This window comes from Salmo salar, chromosome ssa05 (assembly GCF_905237065.1).
Source record: "Salmo salar chromosome ssa05, Ssal_v3.1, whole genome shotgun sequence".
Classification (NCBI taxonomy): domain Eukaryota; kingdom Metazoa; phylum Chordata; class Actinopteri; order Salmoniformes; family Salmonidae; genus Salmo; species Salmo salar.
In genome coordinates, this window is record NC_059446.1 from 15,923,199 (window position 1) to 15,940,932 (window position 17,734).

The window sequence follows — 17,734 nt, forward strand, 5'->3', positions numbered from 1 at the left end:
GGGAATCGAACCCACAACCCTGGCATTGCAAACACCATGCTCTACTAACTGAGCTACGGGGAAGGCTATCTGGTTCCCTCTCCCATCACCTCCAGTCTACAGCTGCTGTAGGGTTAAATCTGGATCCCCTATAATATCTGGTTCCCTCTCGCATCACCCCCAGTCTACAGCACACACACACACCTCAGTAAAGTGATAGTGTCAGAAAACACACTACATTTACTCTGACCCCACTCACCCTCACTTTTCCTGGAGGATATTTCAGAAGATGATAGTAAGGAAAGTTCTTTCTGTTATCTACCCCCCCCCTCTCTCTCTCCCCCCTTTATTTCTTTCTTTCTCAATCTCTCTCCCTCTCTCTCTCACTTTCTCACTTTCTCTCTCTCGATCTCTATAAGCGTACTCACAAATGCAGGCATGCATGAAAACAGCCTCCCAATAAAACATGATACTATTGGTGACTACTCCCACTGCAGACTGACATCAGTCAGTCACTAATTAAGGTCACTAATTAGTAAGGAACTCCCCTCACCTGGTTGTCTCGGTCTTAATTGAAATGAAAAACCAAAAATCTGCAGACACTAGGCCCTCCATGGAATGAGTTGGACCCCGATATAGACAATCAAGTGTTCATGGACAGCACAACAGTGACTTTCACCAAACACCAAACAACACCACTCCCTTAATGACAAGAGTTAAAGAGACCTAAAGACACAGACACTCACAGACGCGCTCACAGACACTCACAGACACATGCACAGACACTCACAGACACTCACAGACACACGCACAGACACTCACAGACACTCACAGACACGCACAGACACTCACAGACACTCACAGACACATGCACAGACACTCACAGACACTCACAGACACATGCACAGACACTCACAGACACTCACAGACACACGCACAGACACTCACAGACGCGCTCACAGACACTCACAGACACTCACAGACACATGCACAGACACTCACAGACACTCACAGACACACGCACAGACACGACACGACACACTCACTCACAGACACACGCACAGACACTCACAGACACTCACAGACACACGCACAGACACTCACAGACACTCACAGACACACTCACTCACAGACACACGCACAGACACTCACAGACACTCACAGACACACGCACAGACACGCACAGACACTCACAGACACTCACAGACACACTCACTCACAGACACACACAGCCACTCACAGACACACACACAGCCACTCACAGGCACACTCACAGACACTCACAGACACACGCACAGACACTCACAGACACTCACAGACACAGACACTCACAGACACTCACACACTCACTCACAGACACTCACAGACACTCACAGCCACTCACAGCCACTCACAGCCACTCAGACACACTCACAGACACTCACAGACACTCACAGAGACACGCACAGACACTCACAGACACTCACAGACACACGCACAGACACACGCACAGACACTCACAGACACTCACAGACACACTCACTCACAGACACACACAGCCACTCACAGACACACACACAGCCACTCACAGGCACACTCACAGACACTCACAGACACACGCACAGACACTCACAGACACTCACAGACACAGACACTCACAGACACTCACACACTCACTCACAGACACTCACAGACACTCACAGCCACTCACAGCCACTCACAGCCACTCAGACACACTCACAGACACTCACAGACACTCACAGAGACACTCACAGACACTCACAGACACACTCACATACACTCACAGACACACTCACAGACACTCACAGACACACTCACAGACACACTCACAGACTAATACGCTTTACTGAAGGACAAACCCCAAACAAGCTGCAACACGTTATCTGTCTGAAGGAAGGAAAACGTTCACATGGAGAGAGAAGACTGTTGTAGACACACACGCTCGCACAGTGAGACTTACTGATGATACGGTCACCGTATGGCTCTTCATCCTCATCATCCTCCAGGTATGCTGGGAGAGGGGGAGCGAAGGAAAGACAGAAAGACAGAACAGGAAAACTATAAGATAAGCATGCAGCAACATGACAGTCAGAAAGACAGAAAGACAGAAACAGACAAACATGTAAACTGTACAAGCACACAAACACACATACACACACATACACACACACACAAATACAATTAAATCACACACACCCACGTCCACACACACAGCACTTGTATGCACGCTGCACAAAAACACTGCCCTCCTCCACACTGTTCTGATCATGTACACAAATCCACCTCTTTCTCTCTCTCTGTCTGTTCTCATCACGTACACAAATCCCCCTCTTTATCTCTCTCTGTCTGTTCAGACCATGTACACAAATCCCCCTCTTTCTCTCTCTCTGTCTGTTCTGATCATGTACACAAATCCCCCTCTTTCTCTCTGTCTGTTCTGATCATGTACACAAATCCCCCTCTTTCTCTCTCTCTGTCTGTTCAGACCATGTACACAAATCCCCCTCTTTCTCTCTGTCTGTTCTGATCATGTACATAAATCCCCCTTCTCTCTCTCTCTGTCTGTTCTGATCACATACACAAATCCCCCTCTTTCTCTCTCTGTCTGTTCTGATCATGTACACAAATCCCCCTCTTTCTCTCTCTCTGTCTGTTCTGATCACATACACAAATCCCCTTTCTCTCTTTCTCTCTGTCTGTTCTGATCACATACACAAATCCCCCTCTTTCTCTCTCTGTCTGTTCTGATCATGTACACAAATCCCCCTCTTTCTCTCTCTCTGTCTGTTCTGATCATGTACATAAATCCCCCTTCTCTCTTTCTCTCTGTCTGTTCTGATCACATACACAAATCCCCCTCTTTCTCTCTCTGTCTGTTCTGATCATGTACACAAATCCCCCTCTTTCTCTCTCTCTGTCTGTTCTGATCATGTACACAAATCCCCCCTCTTTATCTCTCTCTATCTGTTCTGATCACATACACAAATCCCCCTCTTTCTCTCTCTCTGTCTGTTCTGATCACATACACAAATCCCCCTCTTTCTCTCTCTCTGTCTGTTCTGATCATATACACAAAACCCCCTCTGTCTCTCTCTGTCTGTTCTGATCATGTACACAAATCCCCCTCTTTCTCTCTCTGTCTGTTCTGATCACATACACAAATCCCCTTTCTCTCTTTCTCTCTGTCTGTTCTGATCACATACACAAATCCCCCTCTTTCTCTCTCTGTCTGTTCTGATCATGTACACAAATCCCCCTCTTTCTCTCTCTGTCTGTTCTGATCACATACACAAATCCCCTTTCTCTCTTTCTCTCTGTCTGTTCTGATCACATACACAAATCCCCCTCTTTCTCTCTCTGTCTGTTCTGATCATGTACACAAATCCCCCTCTTTCTCTGTCTGTTCTGATCATGTACACAAATCCCCCTCTTTCTCTCTCTCTATCTGTTCTGATCACATACACAAATCCCCCTCTTTCTCTCTCTCTGTCTGTTCTGATCATGTACACAAATCCCCCTTCTCTCTTTCTCTCTGTCTGTTCTGATCACATACACAAATCCCCCTCTTTCTCTCTCTGTCTGTTCTGATCACATACACAAATCCCCCTCTTTCTCTCTCTGTCTGTTCTGATCATGTACACAAATCCCCCTCTTTCTCTCTCTCTATCTGTTCTGATCACATACACAAATCCCCCTCTTTCTCTCTCTCTGTCTGTTCTGATCACATACACAAATCCCCCTCTTTCTCTCTCTCTGTCTGTTCTGATCATGTACACAAATCCCCCTCTTTCTCTCTCTATCTGTTCTGATCATGTACACAAATCCCCCTCTTTCTCTCTCTGTCTGTTCTGATCACATACACAAATCCCCTTTCTCTCTTTCTCTCTGTCTGTTCTGATCACATACACAAATCCCCCTCTTTCTCTCTCTGTCTGTTCTGATCATGTACACAAATCCCCCTCTTTCTCTCTCTGTCTGTTCTGATCACATACACAAATCCCCTTTCTCTCTTTCTCTCTGTCTGTTCTGATCACATACACAAATCCCCCTCTTTCTCTCTCTGTCTGTTCTGATCATGTACACAAATCCCCCTCTTTCTCTCTGTCTGTTCTGATCATGTACACAAATCCCCCTCTTTCTCTCTCTCTATCTGTTCTGATCACATACACAAATCCCCCTCTTTCTCTCTCTCTGTCTGTTCTGATCATGTACACAAATCCCCCTTCTCTCTTTCTCTCTGTCTGTTCTGATCACATACACAAATCCCCCTCTTTCTCTCTCTGTCTGTTCTGATCATATACACAAATCCCCCTCTTTCTCTCTCTCTGTCTGTTCAGACCATGTACACAAATCCCCTCTTTCTCTCTGTCTGTCTGTTCTGATCACGTACACAAATCCCCCTCTTTCTCTCTCTCTGTCTGTTCTGATCACGTACACAAATCCCCCTCTTTCTCTCTCTCTGTCTGTTCTGATCACATACACAAATCCCCCTCTTTCTCTCTCTGTCTGTTCTGATCATGTACACAAATCCCCCTCTTTCTCTCTCTCTGTCTGTTCTGATCACGTACACAAATCCCCCTCTTTCTCTCTCTCTGTCTGTTCTGATCACATACACAAATCCCCCTTCTCTCTTTCTCTCTGTCTGTTCTGATCACATACACAAATCCCCCCTCTTTCTCTCTCTGTCTGTTCTGATCACATACACAAATCCCCCTCTTTCTCTCTCTGTCTGTTCTGATCACGTACATAAATCCCCCTCTTTCTCTCTCTCTGTCTGTTCTGATCACGTACACAAATCCCCCTCTTTCTCTCTCTGTCTGTTCTGATCACATACACAAATCCCCCTTCTCTCTTTCTCTCTCTCTGTCTGTTCTGATCACATACACAAATCCCCCTCTTTCTCTCTCTGTCTGTTCTGATCACGTACACAAATCCCCCTCTTTCTCTCTCTCTGTCTGTTCTGATCATGTACACAAATCCCCCTCTTTCTCTCTCTGTCTGTTCTGATCATGTACATAAATCCCCCTTCTCTCTTTCTCTCTGTCTGTTCTGATCACATACACAAATCCCCCTCTTTCTCTCTCTCTGTCTGTTCTGATCATGTACATAAATCCCCCTTCTCTCTTTCTCTCTGTCTGTTCTGATCACATACACAAATCCCCCTCTTTCTCTCTCTGTCTGTTCTGATCATGTACACAAATCCCCCTCTTTCTCTCTCCCTGTCTGTTCTGATCACATACACAAATCCCCCTCTTTCTCTCTCTCTGTCTGTTCTGATCATGTACACAAATCCCCCTTCTCTCTTTCTCTCTGTCTGTTCTGATCACATACACAAATCCCCCTCTTTCTCTCTCTGTCTGTTCTGATCATGTACACAAATCCCCCTCTTTCTCTCTCTCTGTCTGTTCTGATCACATACACAAATCCCCTTTCTCTCTTTCTCTCTGTCTGTTCTGATCACATACACAAATCCCCCTCTTTCTCTCTCTGTCTGTTCTGATCATGTACACAAATCCCCCTCTTTCTCTCTCTCTATCTGTTCTGATCACATACACAAATCCCCCTCTTTCTCTCTCTCTGTCTGTTCTGATCATGTACACAAATCCCCCTCTTTCTCTCTGTCTGTTCTGATCACATACACAAATCCCCCTCTTTCTCTCTCTGTCTGTTCTGATCACATACACAAATCCCCTTTCTCTCTTTCTCTCTGTCTGTTCTGATCACGTACACAAATCCCCCTCTTTCTCTCTCTCTGTCTGTTCTGATCACATACACAAATCCCCCTCTTTCTCTCTCTCTGTCTGTTCTGATCATGTACACAAATCCCCCTCTTTCTCTCTCTATCTGTTCTGATCATGTACACAAATCCCCCTCTTTCTCTCTCTGTCTGTTCTGATCACATACACAAATCCCCTTTCTCTCTTTCTCTCTGTCTGTTCTGATCACATACACAAATCCCCCTCTTTCTCTCTCTGTCTGTTCTGATCATGTACACAAATCCCCCTCTTTCTCTCTCTGTCTGTTCTGATCACATACACAAATCCCCTTTCTCTCTTTCTCTCTGTCTGTTCTGATCACATACACAAATCCCCCTCTTTCTCTCTCTGTCTGTTCTGATCATGTACACAAATCCCCCTCTTTCTCTCTGTCTGTTCTGATCATGTACACAAATCCCCCTCTTTCTCTCTCTCTATCTGTTCTGATCACATACACAAATCCCCCTCTTTCTCTCTCTCTGTCTGTTCTGATCATGTACACAAATCCCCCTTCTCTCTTTCTCTCTGTCTGTTCTGATCACATACACAAATCCCCCTCTTTCTCTCTCTGTCTGTTCTGATCACATACACAAATCCCCCTCTTTCTCTCTCTGTCTGTTCTGATCATGTACACAAATCCCCCTCTTTCTCTCTCTCTGTCTGTTCTGATCACATACACAAATCCCCTTTCTCTCTTTCTCTCTGTCTGTTCTGATCACATACACAAATACCCCTCTTTCTCTCTCTGTCTGTTCTGATCATGTACACAAATCCCCCTCTTTCTCTCTCTCTGTCTGTTCTGATCATGTACATAAATCCCCCTTCTCTCTTTCTCTCTGTCTGTTCTGATCACATACACAAATCCCCCTCTTTCTCTCTCTGTCTGTTCTGATCATGTACACAAATCCCCCTCTTTCTCTCTCTCTGTCTGTTCTGATCATGTACACAAATCCCCCTCTTTATCTCTCTCTATCTGTTCTGATCACATACACAAATCCCCCTCTTTCTCTCTCTCTGTCTGTTCTGATCACATACACAAATCCCCCTCTTTCTCTCTCTCTGTCTGTTCTGATCATGTACACAAATCCCCCTCTTTCTCTCTCTATCTGTTCTGATCATGTACACAAATCCCCCTCTTTCTCTCTCTGTCTGTTCTGATCACATACACAAATCCCCTTTCTCTCTTTCTCTCTGTCTGTTCTGATCACATACACAAATCCCCCTCTTTCTCTCTCTGTCTGTTCTGATCATGTACACAAATCCCCCTCTTTCTCTCTCTGTCTGTTCTGATCACATACACAAATCCCCTTTCTCTCTTTCTCTCTGTCTGTTCTGATCACATACACAAATCCCCCTCTTTCTCTCTCTGTCTGTTCTGATCATGTACACAAATCCCCCTCTTTCTCTCTGTCTGTTCTGATCATGTACACAAATCCCCCTCTTTCTCTCTCTCTATCTGTTCTGATCACATACACAAATCCCCCTCTTTCTCTCTCTCTGTCTGTTCTGATCATGTACACAAATCCCCCTTCTCTCTTTCTCTCTGTCTGTTCTGATCACATACACAAATCCCCCTCTTTCTCTCTCTGTCTGTTCTGATCATATACACAAATCCCCCTCTTTCTCTCTCTCTGTCTGTTCAGACCATGTACACAAATCCCCCTCTTTCTCTCTGTCTGTCTGTTCTGATCACGTACACAAATCCCCCTCTTTCTCTCTCTCTGTCTGTTCTGATCACGTACACAAATCCCCCTCTTTCTCTCTCTCTGTCTGTTCTGATCACATACACAAATCCCCCTCTTTCTCTCTCTGTCTGTTCTGATCATGTACACAAATCCCCCTCTTTCTCTCTCTCTGTCTGTTCTGATCACGTACACAAATCCCCCTCTTTCTCTCTCTCTGTCTGTTCTGATCACATACACAAATCCCCCTTCTCTCTTTCTCTCTGTCTGTTCTGATCACATACACAAATCCCCCTCTTTCTCTCTCTGTCTGTTCTGATCACATACACAAATCCCCCTCTTTCTCTCTCTGTCTGTTCTGATCACGTACATAAATCCCCCTCTTTCTCTCTCTCTGTCTGTTCTGATCACGTACACAAATCCCCCTCTTTCTCTCTCTGTCTGTTCTGATCACATACACAAATCCCCCTTCTCTCTTTCTCTCTCTCTGTCTGTTCTGATCACATACACAAATCCCCCTCTTTCTCTCTCTGTCTGTTCTGATCACGTACACAAATCCCCCTCTTTCTCTCTCTCTGTCTGTTCTGATCATGTACACAAATCCCCCTCTTTCTCTCTCTGTCTGTTCTGATCATGTACATAAATCCCCCTTCTCTCTTTCTCTCTGTCTGTTCTGATCACATACACAAATCCCCCTCTTTCTCTCTCTCTGTCTGTTCTGATCATGTACATAAATCCCCCTTCTCTCTTTCTCTCTGTCTGTTCTGATCACATACACAAATCCCCCTCTTTCTCTCTCTGTCTGTTCTGATCATGTACACAAATCCCCCTCTTTCTCTCTCCCTGTCTGTTCTGATCACATACACAAATCCCCCTCTTTCTCTCTCTCTGTCTGTTCTGATCATGTACACAAATCCCCCTTCTCTCTTTCTCTCTGTCTGTTCTGATCACATACACAAATCCCCCTCTTTCTCTCTCTGTCTGTTCTGATCATGTACACAAATCCCCCTCTTTCTCTCTCTCTGTCTGTTCTGATCACATACACAAATCCCCTTTCTCTCCTTCTCTCTGTCTGTTCTGATCACATACACAAATCCCCCTCTTTCTCTCTCTGTCTGTTCTGATCATGTACACAAATCCCCCTCTTTCTCTCTCTCTATCTGTTCTGATCACATACACAAATCCCCCTCTTTCTCTCTCTCTGTCTGTTCTGATCATGTACACAAATCCCCCTCTTTCTCTCTGTCTGTTCTGATCACATACACAAATCCCCCTCTTTCTCTCTCTGTCTGTTCTGATCACATACACAAATCCCCTTTCTCTCTTTCTCTCTGTCTGTTCTGATCACGTACACAAATCCCCCTCTTTCTCTCTCTCTGTCTGTTCTGATCATGTACACAAATCCCCCTCTTTCTCTCTGTCTGTTCTGATCACGTACACAAATCCCCCTCTTTCTCTCTCTCTGTCTGTTCTGATCACGTACATAAATCCCCCTCTTTCTCTCTCTGTCTGTTCTGATCACGTTCACAAATCCCCCTTCTCTCTTTCTCTCTCTCTCTCTGTCTGTTCTGATCACATACACAAATCCCCCTTCTCTCTTTCTCTCTCTGTCTGTTCTGATCATGTACACAAATCCCCCTTCTCTCTTTCTCTCTCTCTGTCTGTTCTGATCACATACACAAATCCCCCTCTTTCTCTCTCTCTGTCTGTTCTGATCATGTACACAAATCCCCCTCTTTATCTCTCTCTGTCTGTTCTGATCATGTACATAAATCTCCCTGCTCTCTCTCTGTCTGTTCAGATCAAAACGTTGCTGTACAGCAGCACACTGTTATTAAGGAGGTTTATCGTCTGCTACCCTCCATTCCTCAACGACCTGAGTCAGAGAGAACTGCTGTTGATGTGTCGTTTAATACATAAAGTGGATGTGTGTGGTGTGTGTGCTTCAGTATGTGTGTGTAGGTGTGTGTATTTAAGTCTGTCGTTACAGGCCTCTCAGTAACTTTCTGTGGCTCCCGAGTGGCGCAGCGGTCTAAGGCACTGCATCTCAGTGCTAGAGGCGTCACAACAGACCCTGGTTCGATCCCGGGCTCTATCAGAACCGTCCGTGATCGGGCGTCCACAATATGGCGGCGCACATATGGCCCAGGGTTGTCCGGGTTAGGGGAGGGTTTTGCCGTGGTAGGTCGTCTTACTTGCCCAGTTAAATAAAGGTAAACAACTAAAGAAAAAATACCTCTATAGGACCTGTTATAACACTATATAGCACTTCTCACCCTGGCCTGCCTGCATCACAGTCTGTTATAACACTATATAGCACTTCTCACCCTGGCCTGCCTGCATCACAGTCTGTTATAACACTATATAGCACTTCTCACCCTGGTCTGCCTGCATCACAGTCTGTTATAACACTATATAGCACTTCTCACCCTGGTCTGCCTGCATCACAGTCTGTTATAACACTATATAGCACTTCTCACCCTGGTCTGCCTGCATCACAGTCTGTTATAACACTATATAGCACTTCTCACCCTGGCCTGCCTGCATCACAGTCTGTTATAACACTATATAGCACTTCTCACCCTGGTATGCCTGCATCACAGTCTGTTATAACACTATATAGCACTTCTCACCCTGGCCTGCCTGCATCACAGTCTGTTATAACACTATATAGCACTTCTCACCCTGGCCTGCCTTCATCACAGTCTGTGATAACACTATATAGCACTTCTCACCCTGGCCTGCCTGCATCACAGTCTGTTATAACACTATATAGCACTTCTCACCCTGGCCTGCCTGCATCACAGTCTGTTATAACACTATATAGCACTTCTCACCCTGGTATGCCTGCATCACAGTCTGTTATAACACTATATAGCACTTCTCACCCTGGCCTGCCTGCATCACAGTCTGTTATAACACTATATAGCACTTCTCACCCTGGCCTGCCTTCATCACAGTCTGTGATAACACTATATAGCACTTCTCACCCTGGCCTGCCTGCATCACAGTCTGTTATAACACTATATAGCACTTCTCACCCTGGTCTGCCTTCATCACAGTCTGTTATAACACTATATAGCACTTCTCACCCTGGCCTGCCTGCATCACAGTCTGTTATAACACTATATAGCACTTCTCACCCTGGCCTGCCTGCATCACAGTCTGTTATAACACTATATAGCACTTCTCACCCTGGCCTGCCTGCATCACAGTCTGTTATAACACTATATAGCACTTCTCACCCTGGCCTGCCTGCATCACAGTCTGTTATAACACTATATAGCACTTCTCACTGTCATGACGTTGGCCTGTGGGTAAGGTTTATGACCCCCCCCCCCCCATAAATACCTTTCTCCCTTCCCCTCTCTGACCCTACTGAAGGACTTGAATAGCCTGTGTTAAATATAGAGAGTCTGGGAACATCAAACAAATGGGGAAAAGGAACCATATTTTGGTAATAAAACCAGTTGGAAATATGCTTGATAACGTAGTGAGTATGGATTTCATTTCAGTTGTCATCTGAGACATTATGACTGATGACAGGACGACATAAACTGTATCTGAGAAAGTATACACCCTCTAGTTATCAGAGTCACATGGAATTGTTATGCAATTGAAATGTTTGATATTGAAATTGTTTGTTAGGAGATTAAATGTAATTTTAGCTTCCAAATGACAGAATTGGGTTTTCATAAGGAAAGTGCCCTGCTTGATCAGTGGCCCACCCCTGTGAAGAGACAGGGGTTATAAACGATGAAACACATCCTTCAAGCTCTCCACTATATAAGCCTTTGATGAAAAGATAACCACAGGTTCCAGTATGTGAGGTCTGCAGCCTCTACGTTAGAAGGACACACGTCAAGTACAGAACTAAGCCAACCTCGGCGTGAGCTTTGGTGGCGAATGGTATGAACTTTGAGCTTATTCACTACAGAACTGATACTTCCTAGCCGTTGAGTTAGCAGCGGCCGCTGTAGACGGGGGCTAGGAAAGGACGGACGACGGATTCAGTCTAACAGACGGACGAAGATACCACCACGTATCCAATTTACCACCAGAGACATTCTTCCGAGGACAGGAAGATCTGTTGGCCAACCCGGCCAGCAGCTACGACCAATCTACCGAAGCGCAGCTCAGAGTAAATATTTATTGCATTTTCCTTTTCCAAATGGGCGGTAATTTAGAATGCATAAGATAATGTATTTACGATAGCATAGCTGCTGTTTCTTCGTTCCTAAGTCTTCCCGCTCTTTCATTCAAGCCCAACCCCCTTTCCTTTGTCTAACCAGCCATGATACAGGTTCCGTCCACCAGGACATTTTCTGTATGACATCATTTGTATTCTGTGTATATGTAATTCTGTGTGATTAGTTTAGGTATTTAGTAAATAAATAATTAAACCCAATTTTGTATTGCTAATTCAACTTGTTAGCCAGGGTTCGTGAAGATAGCCAAGAATTTACAACTTTCATTATGAGACTGAAAATAAGATAAGGGTTAATATTGACTGCTATCGATGTAAAATATGACTAAGTATTTTAAGAGTTTATTTGGAAGATAACGGCTCTATAAACGTTCTTCCGTGGTGCCCCGACATTCTGGTTAATTCCATTTACATGATTAGCTTAATCAGGTAATATTAATTACAGAGAAAGGATTTTATAGGTTAGCATGTCATATCACTTAATCCGGCATAGCCAAAGACACGACATCACACTGGCCTGCCTGCATCACAGTCTGTTATAACACTATATAGGACTTCTCACCCTGCTCTGCCTGCATCACAGTCTGTTATAACACTATATAGCACTTCTCACCCTGGCCTGCCTGCATCACAGTCTGTGATAACACTATATAGCACTTCTCACCCTGGTCTGCCTGCATCACAGTCTGTTATAACACTATATAGCACTTCTCACCCTGGCCTGCCTGCACCACAGTCTGTTATAACACTATATAGCACTTCTCACCCTGGCCTGCCTGCATCACAGTCTGTTATAACACTATATAGCACTTCTCACCCTGGCCTGCCTGCATCACAGTCTGTTATGACACTATATAGCACTTCTCACCCTGGCCTGCCTTCATCACAGTCTGTGATAACACTATATAGCACTTCTCACCCTGGCCTGCCTGCATCACAGTCTGTTATAACACTATATAGCACTTCTCACCCTGGTCTGCCTTCATCACAGTCTGTTATAACACTATATAGCACTTCTCACCATGGCCTGCCTGCATCACAGTCTGTTATAACACTATATAGCACTTCTCACCCTGGCCTGCCTGCATCACAGTCTGTTATAACACTATATAGCACTTCTCACCCTGGCCTGCCTGCATCACAGTCTGTTATAACACTATATAGCACTTCTCACCCTGGCCTGCCTGCATCACAGTCTGTTATAACACTATATAGCACTTCTCACTGTCATGACTTTGGCCTGTGGGTAAGGTTTATGACCCCCCCCCCCCCCCCATAAATACCTTTCTCCCATCCCCTCTCTGACCCTACTGAAGGACTTGAATAGCCTGTGTTAAATATAGAGAGTCTGGGAACATCAAACAAATGGGGAAAAGGAACCATATTTTGGTAATAAAACCAGTTGGAAATATGCTTGATAACGTAATGAGTATGGATTTCATTTCAGTTGTCATCTGAGACATTATGACTGATGACAGGACGACATAAACTGTACCTGGGAAAGTATACACCCTCTAGTTATCAGAGTCACATGGAATTGTTATGCAATTGAAATGTTTGATATTGAAATTGTTTGTTAGGAGATTAAATGTAATTTTAGCTTCCAAATGAGAGAATTGGGTTTTCATAAGGAAAGTGCCCTGCTTGATCAGTGGCCCACCCCTGTGAAGAGACAGGGGTTATAAACGATGAAACACATCCTTCAAGCTCTCCACTATATAAGCCTTTGATGAAAAGATAACCACAGGTTCCAGTATGTGAGGTCTGCAGCCTCTACGTTAGAAGGACACACGTCAAGTACAGAACTAAGCCAACCTCGGCGTGAGCTTTGGTGGCGAATGGTATGAACTTTGAGCTTATTCACTACAGAACTGATACTTCCTAGCCGTTGAGTTAGCAGCGGCCGCTGTAGACGGGGGCTAGGAAAGGACGGACAACGGATTCAGTCTAACAGACGGACGAAGATACCACCGCGTATCCAATTTACCACCAGAGACATTCTTCCGAGGACAGGAAGATCTGTTGGCCAACCCGGCCAGCAGCTACGACCAATCTACCGAAGCGCAGCTCAGAGTAAATATTTATTGCATTTTCCTTTTCCAAATGGGCGGTAATTTAGAATGCATAAGATAATGTATTTACGATAGCATAGCTGCTGTTTCTTCGTTCCTAAGTCTTCCCGCTCTTTCATTCAAGCCCAACCCCCTTTCCTTTGTCTAACCAGCCATGATACAGGTTCCGTCCACCAGGACATTTTCTGTATGACATCATTTGTATTCTGTGTATATGTAATTCTGTGTGATTAGTTTAGGTATTTAGTAAATAAATAATTAAACCCAATTTTGTATTGCTAATTCAACTTGTTAGCCAGGGTCCGTGAAGATAGCCAAGAATTTACAACTTTCATTATGAGACTGAAAATAAGATAAGGGTTAATATTGACTGCTATCGATGTAAAATATGACTAAGTATTTTAAGAGTTTATTTGGAAGATAACGGCTCTATAAACGTTCTTCCGTGGTGCCCCGACTTTCTGGTTAATTCCATTTACATGATTAGCTTAATCAGGTAATATTAATTACAGAGAAAGGATTTTATAGGTTAGCATGTCATATCACTTAATCCGGCATAGCCAAAGACACGACATCACACTGGCCTGCCTGCATCACAGTCTGTTATAACACTATATAGCACTTCTCACCCTGGCCTGCCTGCATCACAGTCTGTGATAACACTATATAGCACTTCTCACCCTGGTCTGCCTGCATCACAGTCTGTTATAACACTATATAGCACTTCTCACCCTGGCCTGCCTGCACCACAGTCTGTTATGACACTATATAGCACTTCTCACCCTGGCCTGCCTTCATCACAGTCTGTGATAACACTATATAGCACTTCTCACCCTGGCCTGCCTGCATCACAGTCTGTTATAACACTATATAGCACTTCTCACCCTGAACTGCCTGCATCACAGTCTGTTATAACACTATATAGCACTTCTCACCCTGGCCTGCCTGCATCACAGTCTGTTATAACACTATATAGCACTTCTCACCCTGGCCTGCCTGCATCACAGTCTGTTATAACACTATATAGCACTTCTCACCCTGGCCTGCCTGCATCACAGTCTGTTATAACACTATATAGCACTTCTCACCCTGGCCTGCCTGCATCACAGTCTTCACACTCAATCAGGTAGCAACACAACCAGGCCAGACCTGATCCAACCAGAGCCCATCTAGAGGCCACCACCAGACAGGGACCCCAAGGGACACAACAGGGAGTAGCTGTCTTTGGTCCACCAGCAGAAATGGACTTAGTAAATTGATAGGGCCAACACAGAAACATAATCTGCAGGGATGACTTTCCCAAAATGTCTAGGTTTTGGTGAAATCCTGGTTGGAAGTTTCCCAGAATCGCGAGGGAATCGGCAGGGAAATCCTGGAATTCTGGAATACAAGGGACATTTTGAAATGTTACTGTTATTTTGCAACCCTAGCTGGGGTAAAAACTTTTTAAAGACCCAGCTTAGATACAGAACATGAAAAATGTATTTCCGTTACTGTCTACTACTAACGGTTGTTTGAGAGAGAGAGAGAGAGAGAGAGGTGTGTAGAGAGAGAGAGAGAGAGTGGTGGGTAGAGAGAGAGAAAGAGGTGTGTAGGGAGAGAGAGCGAGAGTGAGAGTGGTGGGTAGAGAGAGAGAGAGAGAGAGAGAGAGAGAGAGAGAAAGAGAGAGAGAGTGGTGGGTAGAGAGAAAGTGGTGCGGAGAGAGAGAGAGAGAGAGAGAGAGAGAGAGAGAGAGAGAGAGAGAGAGAGAGAGAGAGAGAGAGAGAGAGAGAGAGAAAGAGAGAGAGAGTGGTGGGTAGAGAGAAAGTGGTGGGTAGAGAGAGAGAGAGAGAGAGAGAGAGAGCAGTGGCAGTAAACCCCAAAAATACTAAAATAATGATTTTCCAGAGAAGATCCAGATCTCAGGGAATTAGACCAAAGTTCTCAATTGGTACAAAATATATAGAGTACTGTACACACTACAATTACTTAGGTTTAAAAATAAGCTCAACTGGACACCTTAATGAGGCAGTGAATGAACTGAGAGAGAAAGCACGCAGGGCATTCTACGCCATTAAAAAGCAAATTCCATTTGAAATACCTATTAAAATTTGGCTAAAACAAATTGAATATGTCATTGAACCAATTGCACTTTATGGCAGCGAGGTGTGGGGTCCACTTGCAAAACAAGATTTCATCAAATGGGACAAACACCCCATTGAAACCCTACATGCAGAGTTCTGTAAGATTCTCCTACGTGTCCAGAGGAAAACTACAAACAATGCATGCAGGGCAGAATTAGGCCAATATCCACTAATAATAAAAACTCAAAAAAGAGCAATTAAGTTTTGGAAACATCGAAAATACAGTGACCCCCTCTCATATCATTTCCAAGCCCTGTAATGCCAAGAGCTGAGCAAAGAAAAGAGTCCCCTCATCCAGCTGGTCCTGGGGCTGAGTTCACAAACCTGTTCTACTAACACACTGAAGCCTCAGGACCAGAACATCCAATCAATCAGAATAAACTAAATTACAACACAGTCAAAACAAAACTACATTGCTTATTGGGAAACACAAGCACAAACACAAAGCAAAATGCAGTACTATCTGGCCCTAAATCGACAGTACACCATGGCTAAATATTTGACCATGGTTACTGATCAAAACCTTAGAAAAACCTTGACAAAGTACAGGCTCAGTGAGCACAGCCTTGCCATTGAGAAGGGTAGACACAGGAAAACATGGCTCCCTGTAGAGAAAAGGCTGTGCAACCACTGCACAACAGCAGAACCTGAGACGGAGCTGCATTTCCTGACAAAATGTCAAAAATATAAAACAATTAGAGAGTGTCATTTCCCCAAATTTGAAACCCTTATTCAAGGTTTCAAAGACCTCTCTGATGAGGATAGGCTACCCGTCCTGTTGGGGGAGGCTGCAGAGAGCTGTGTGTTGGCAGCGCACTACATTGCTGCCTGCCATAAGTTGAGGGACAGTGTCTGGTAGACCAATAAACCTGCACATGTCCTCTACTGTATGCTTATTGTTATTGTTGAATGTATGGTTATTTTGACCCTTGGTTATTGTTGTTACTGTTGTCCTGTTGACAATTTTGATTCTCATTTTTATTTATTTTTATATTGTAAATATCCAAAATAAGCTTTGGCAATAGGCACATTGTTACGTCATGCCAATAAAGTGAATTGAATTGAATTGAGAGAGAGAGAGAGTGGTGGGTAGAGAGAAAGAGAGAGAGAGCGAGAGAGATGTGTAGAGAGAGAGAGAGCGAGAGAGAGAGTGGTGGGTAGAGAGAGAGAAAGAGAGAGAGTGGTGGGTAGAGAGAGAGAAAGAGAGAGAGTGGTGGGTAGAGAGAGAGAGAGAGTGGTGGGTAGAGAGAGAGATAGAGAGAGAGAGAGTGGTGGGTAGAGAGAGAGAGAGAGAGAGAGAGGTGGGTAGAGAGAGAGAGAGAGAAAGAGAGAGAGAGAGAGTAGTGGGTAGAGAGAGAGAGTGGTGGGTAGAGAGAGAGAGGGGGAGAGAGAGAGAGTGGTGGGTAGAAAGAGAGAGTGGTGGGTAGAGAGAGAGAGGGGGAGAGAGAGAGAGAGAGAGAGAGAGAGTGGTGTGTAGAGAGAGAGAGAGAGACAGAGAGAGAGAGAGAGTGGTGGGTAGAGAGAGAGAGTGATGGGTAGAGAGAGAGGGGGGGAGAGAGAGAGAGAGAGAGAGAGAGAGAGAGAGAGAGAGAGAGAGAGTGGTGGGTAGAGAGAGAGAGAGAGAGAGAGAGAGAGAGAGAGAGAGAGAGAGAGAGAGAGTGGTGGGTAGAGAGAGAGAGAGAGAGAGAGAGAGAGAGAGAGAGAGAGAGAGAGAGAGTGGTGGGTAGAGAGAGAGAGAGAGAGAGAGAGAGAGAGAGAGAGAGAGTGGGAGAGAGAGAGAGAGAGAGAGAGAGAGAGAGAGAGAGAGAGAGAGTGGTGGGTAGAGAGAGAGAGTGGTGGGTAGAGAGAAAGAGAGAGAGAGAGAGAGAGAGAGAGAGAGAGAGAGAGACCACTGCAAATACAACCTATATTTATA

At 44.7% G+C, this 17,734-nt stretch overlaps 1 protein-coding gene across 1 annotated transcript in view; it reads right to left on the reverse strand.

The window, feature by feature from the left end:
• Positions 1-1,789: 1,789 nt before the first annotated feature.
• Positions 1,790-17,734, reverse strand: part of LOC123743081 (teneurin-2) — a 191,101-nt gene continuing 175,156 nt past the window's right edge. The window contains exon 4 of the mRNA XM_045717936.1: positions 1,790-1,990. Coding sequence (XP_045573892.1) covers positions 1,806-1,990 — 185 coding nt within the window. The 3' untranslated portion in view covers positions 1,790-1,805. The remainder of the gene's footprint in view (positions 1,991-17,734) is intronic.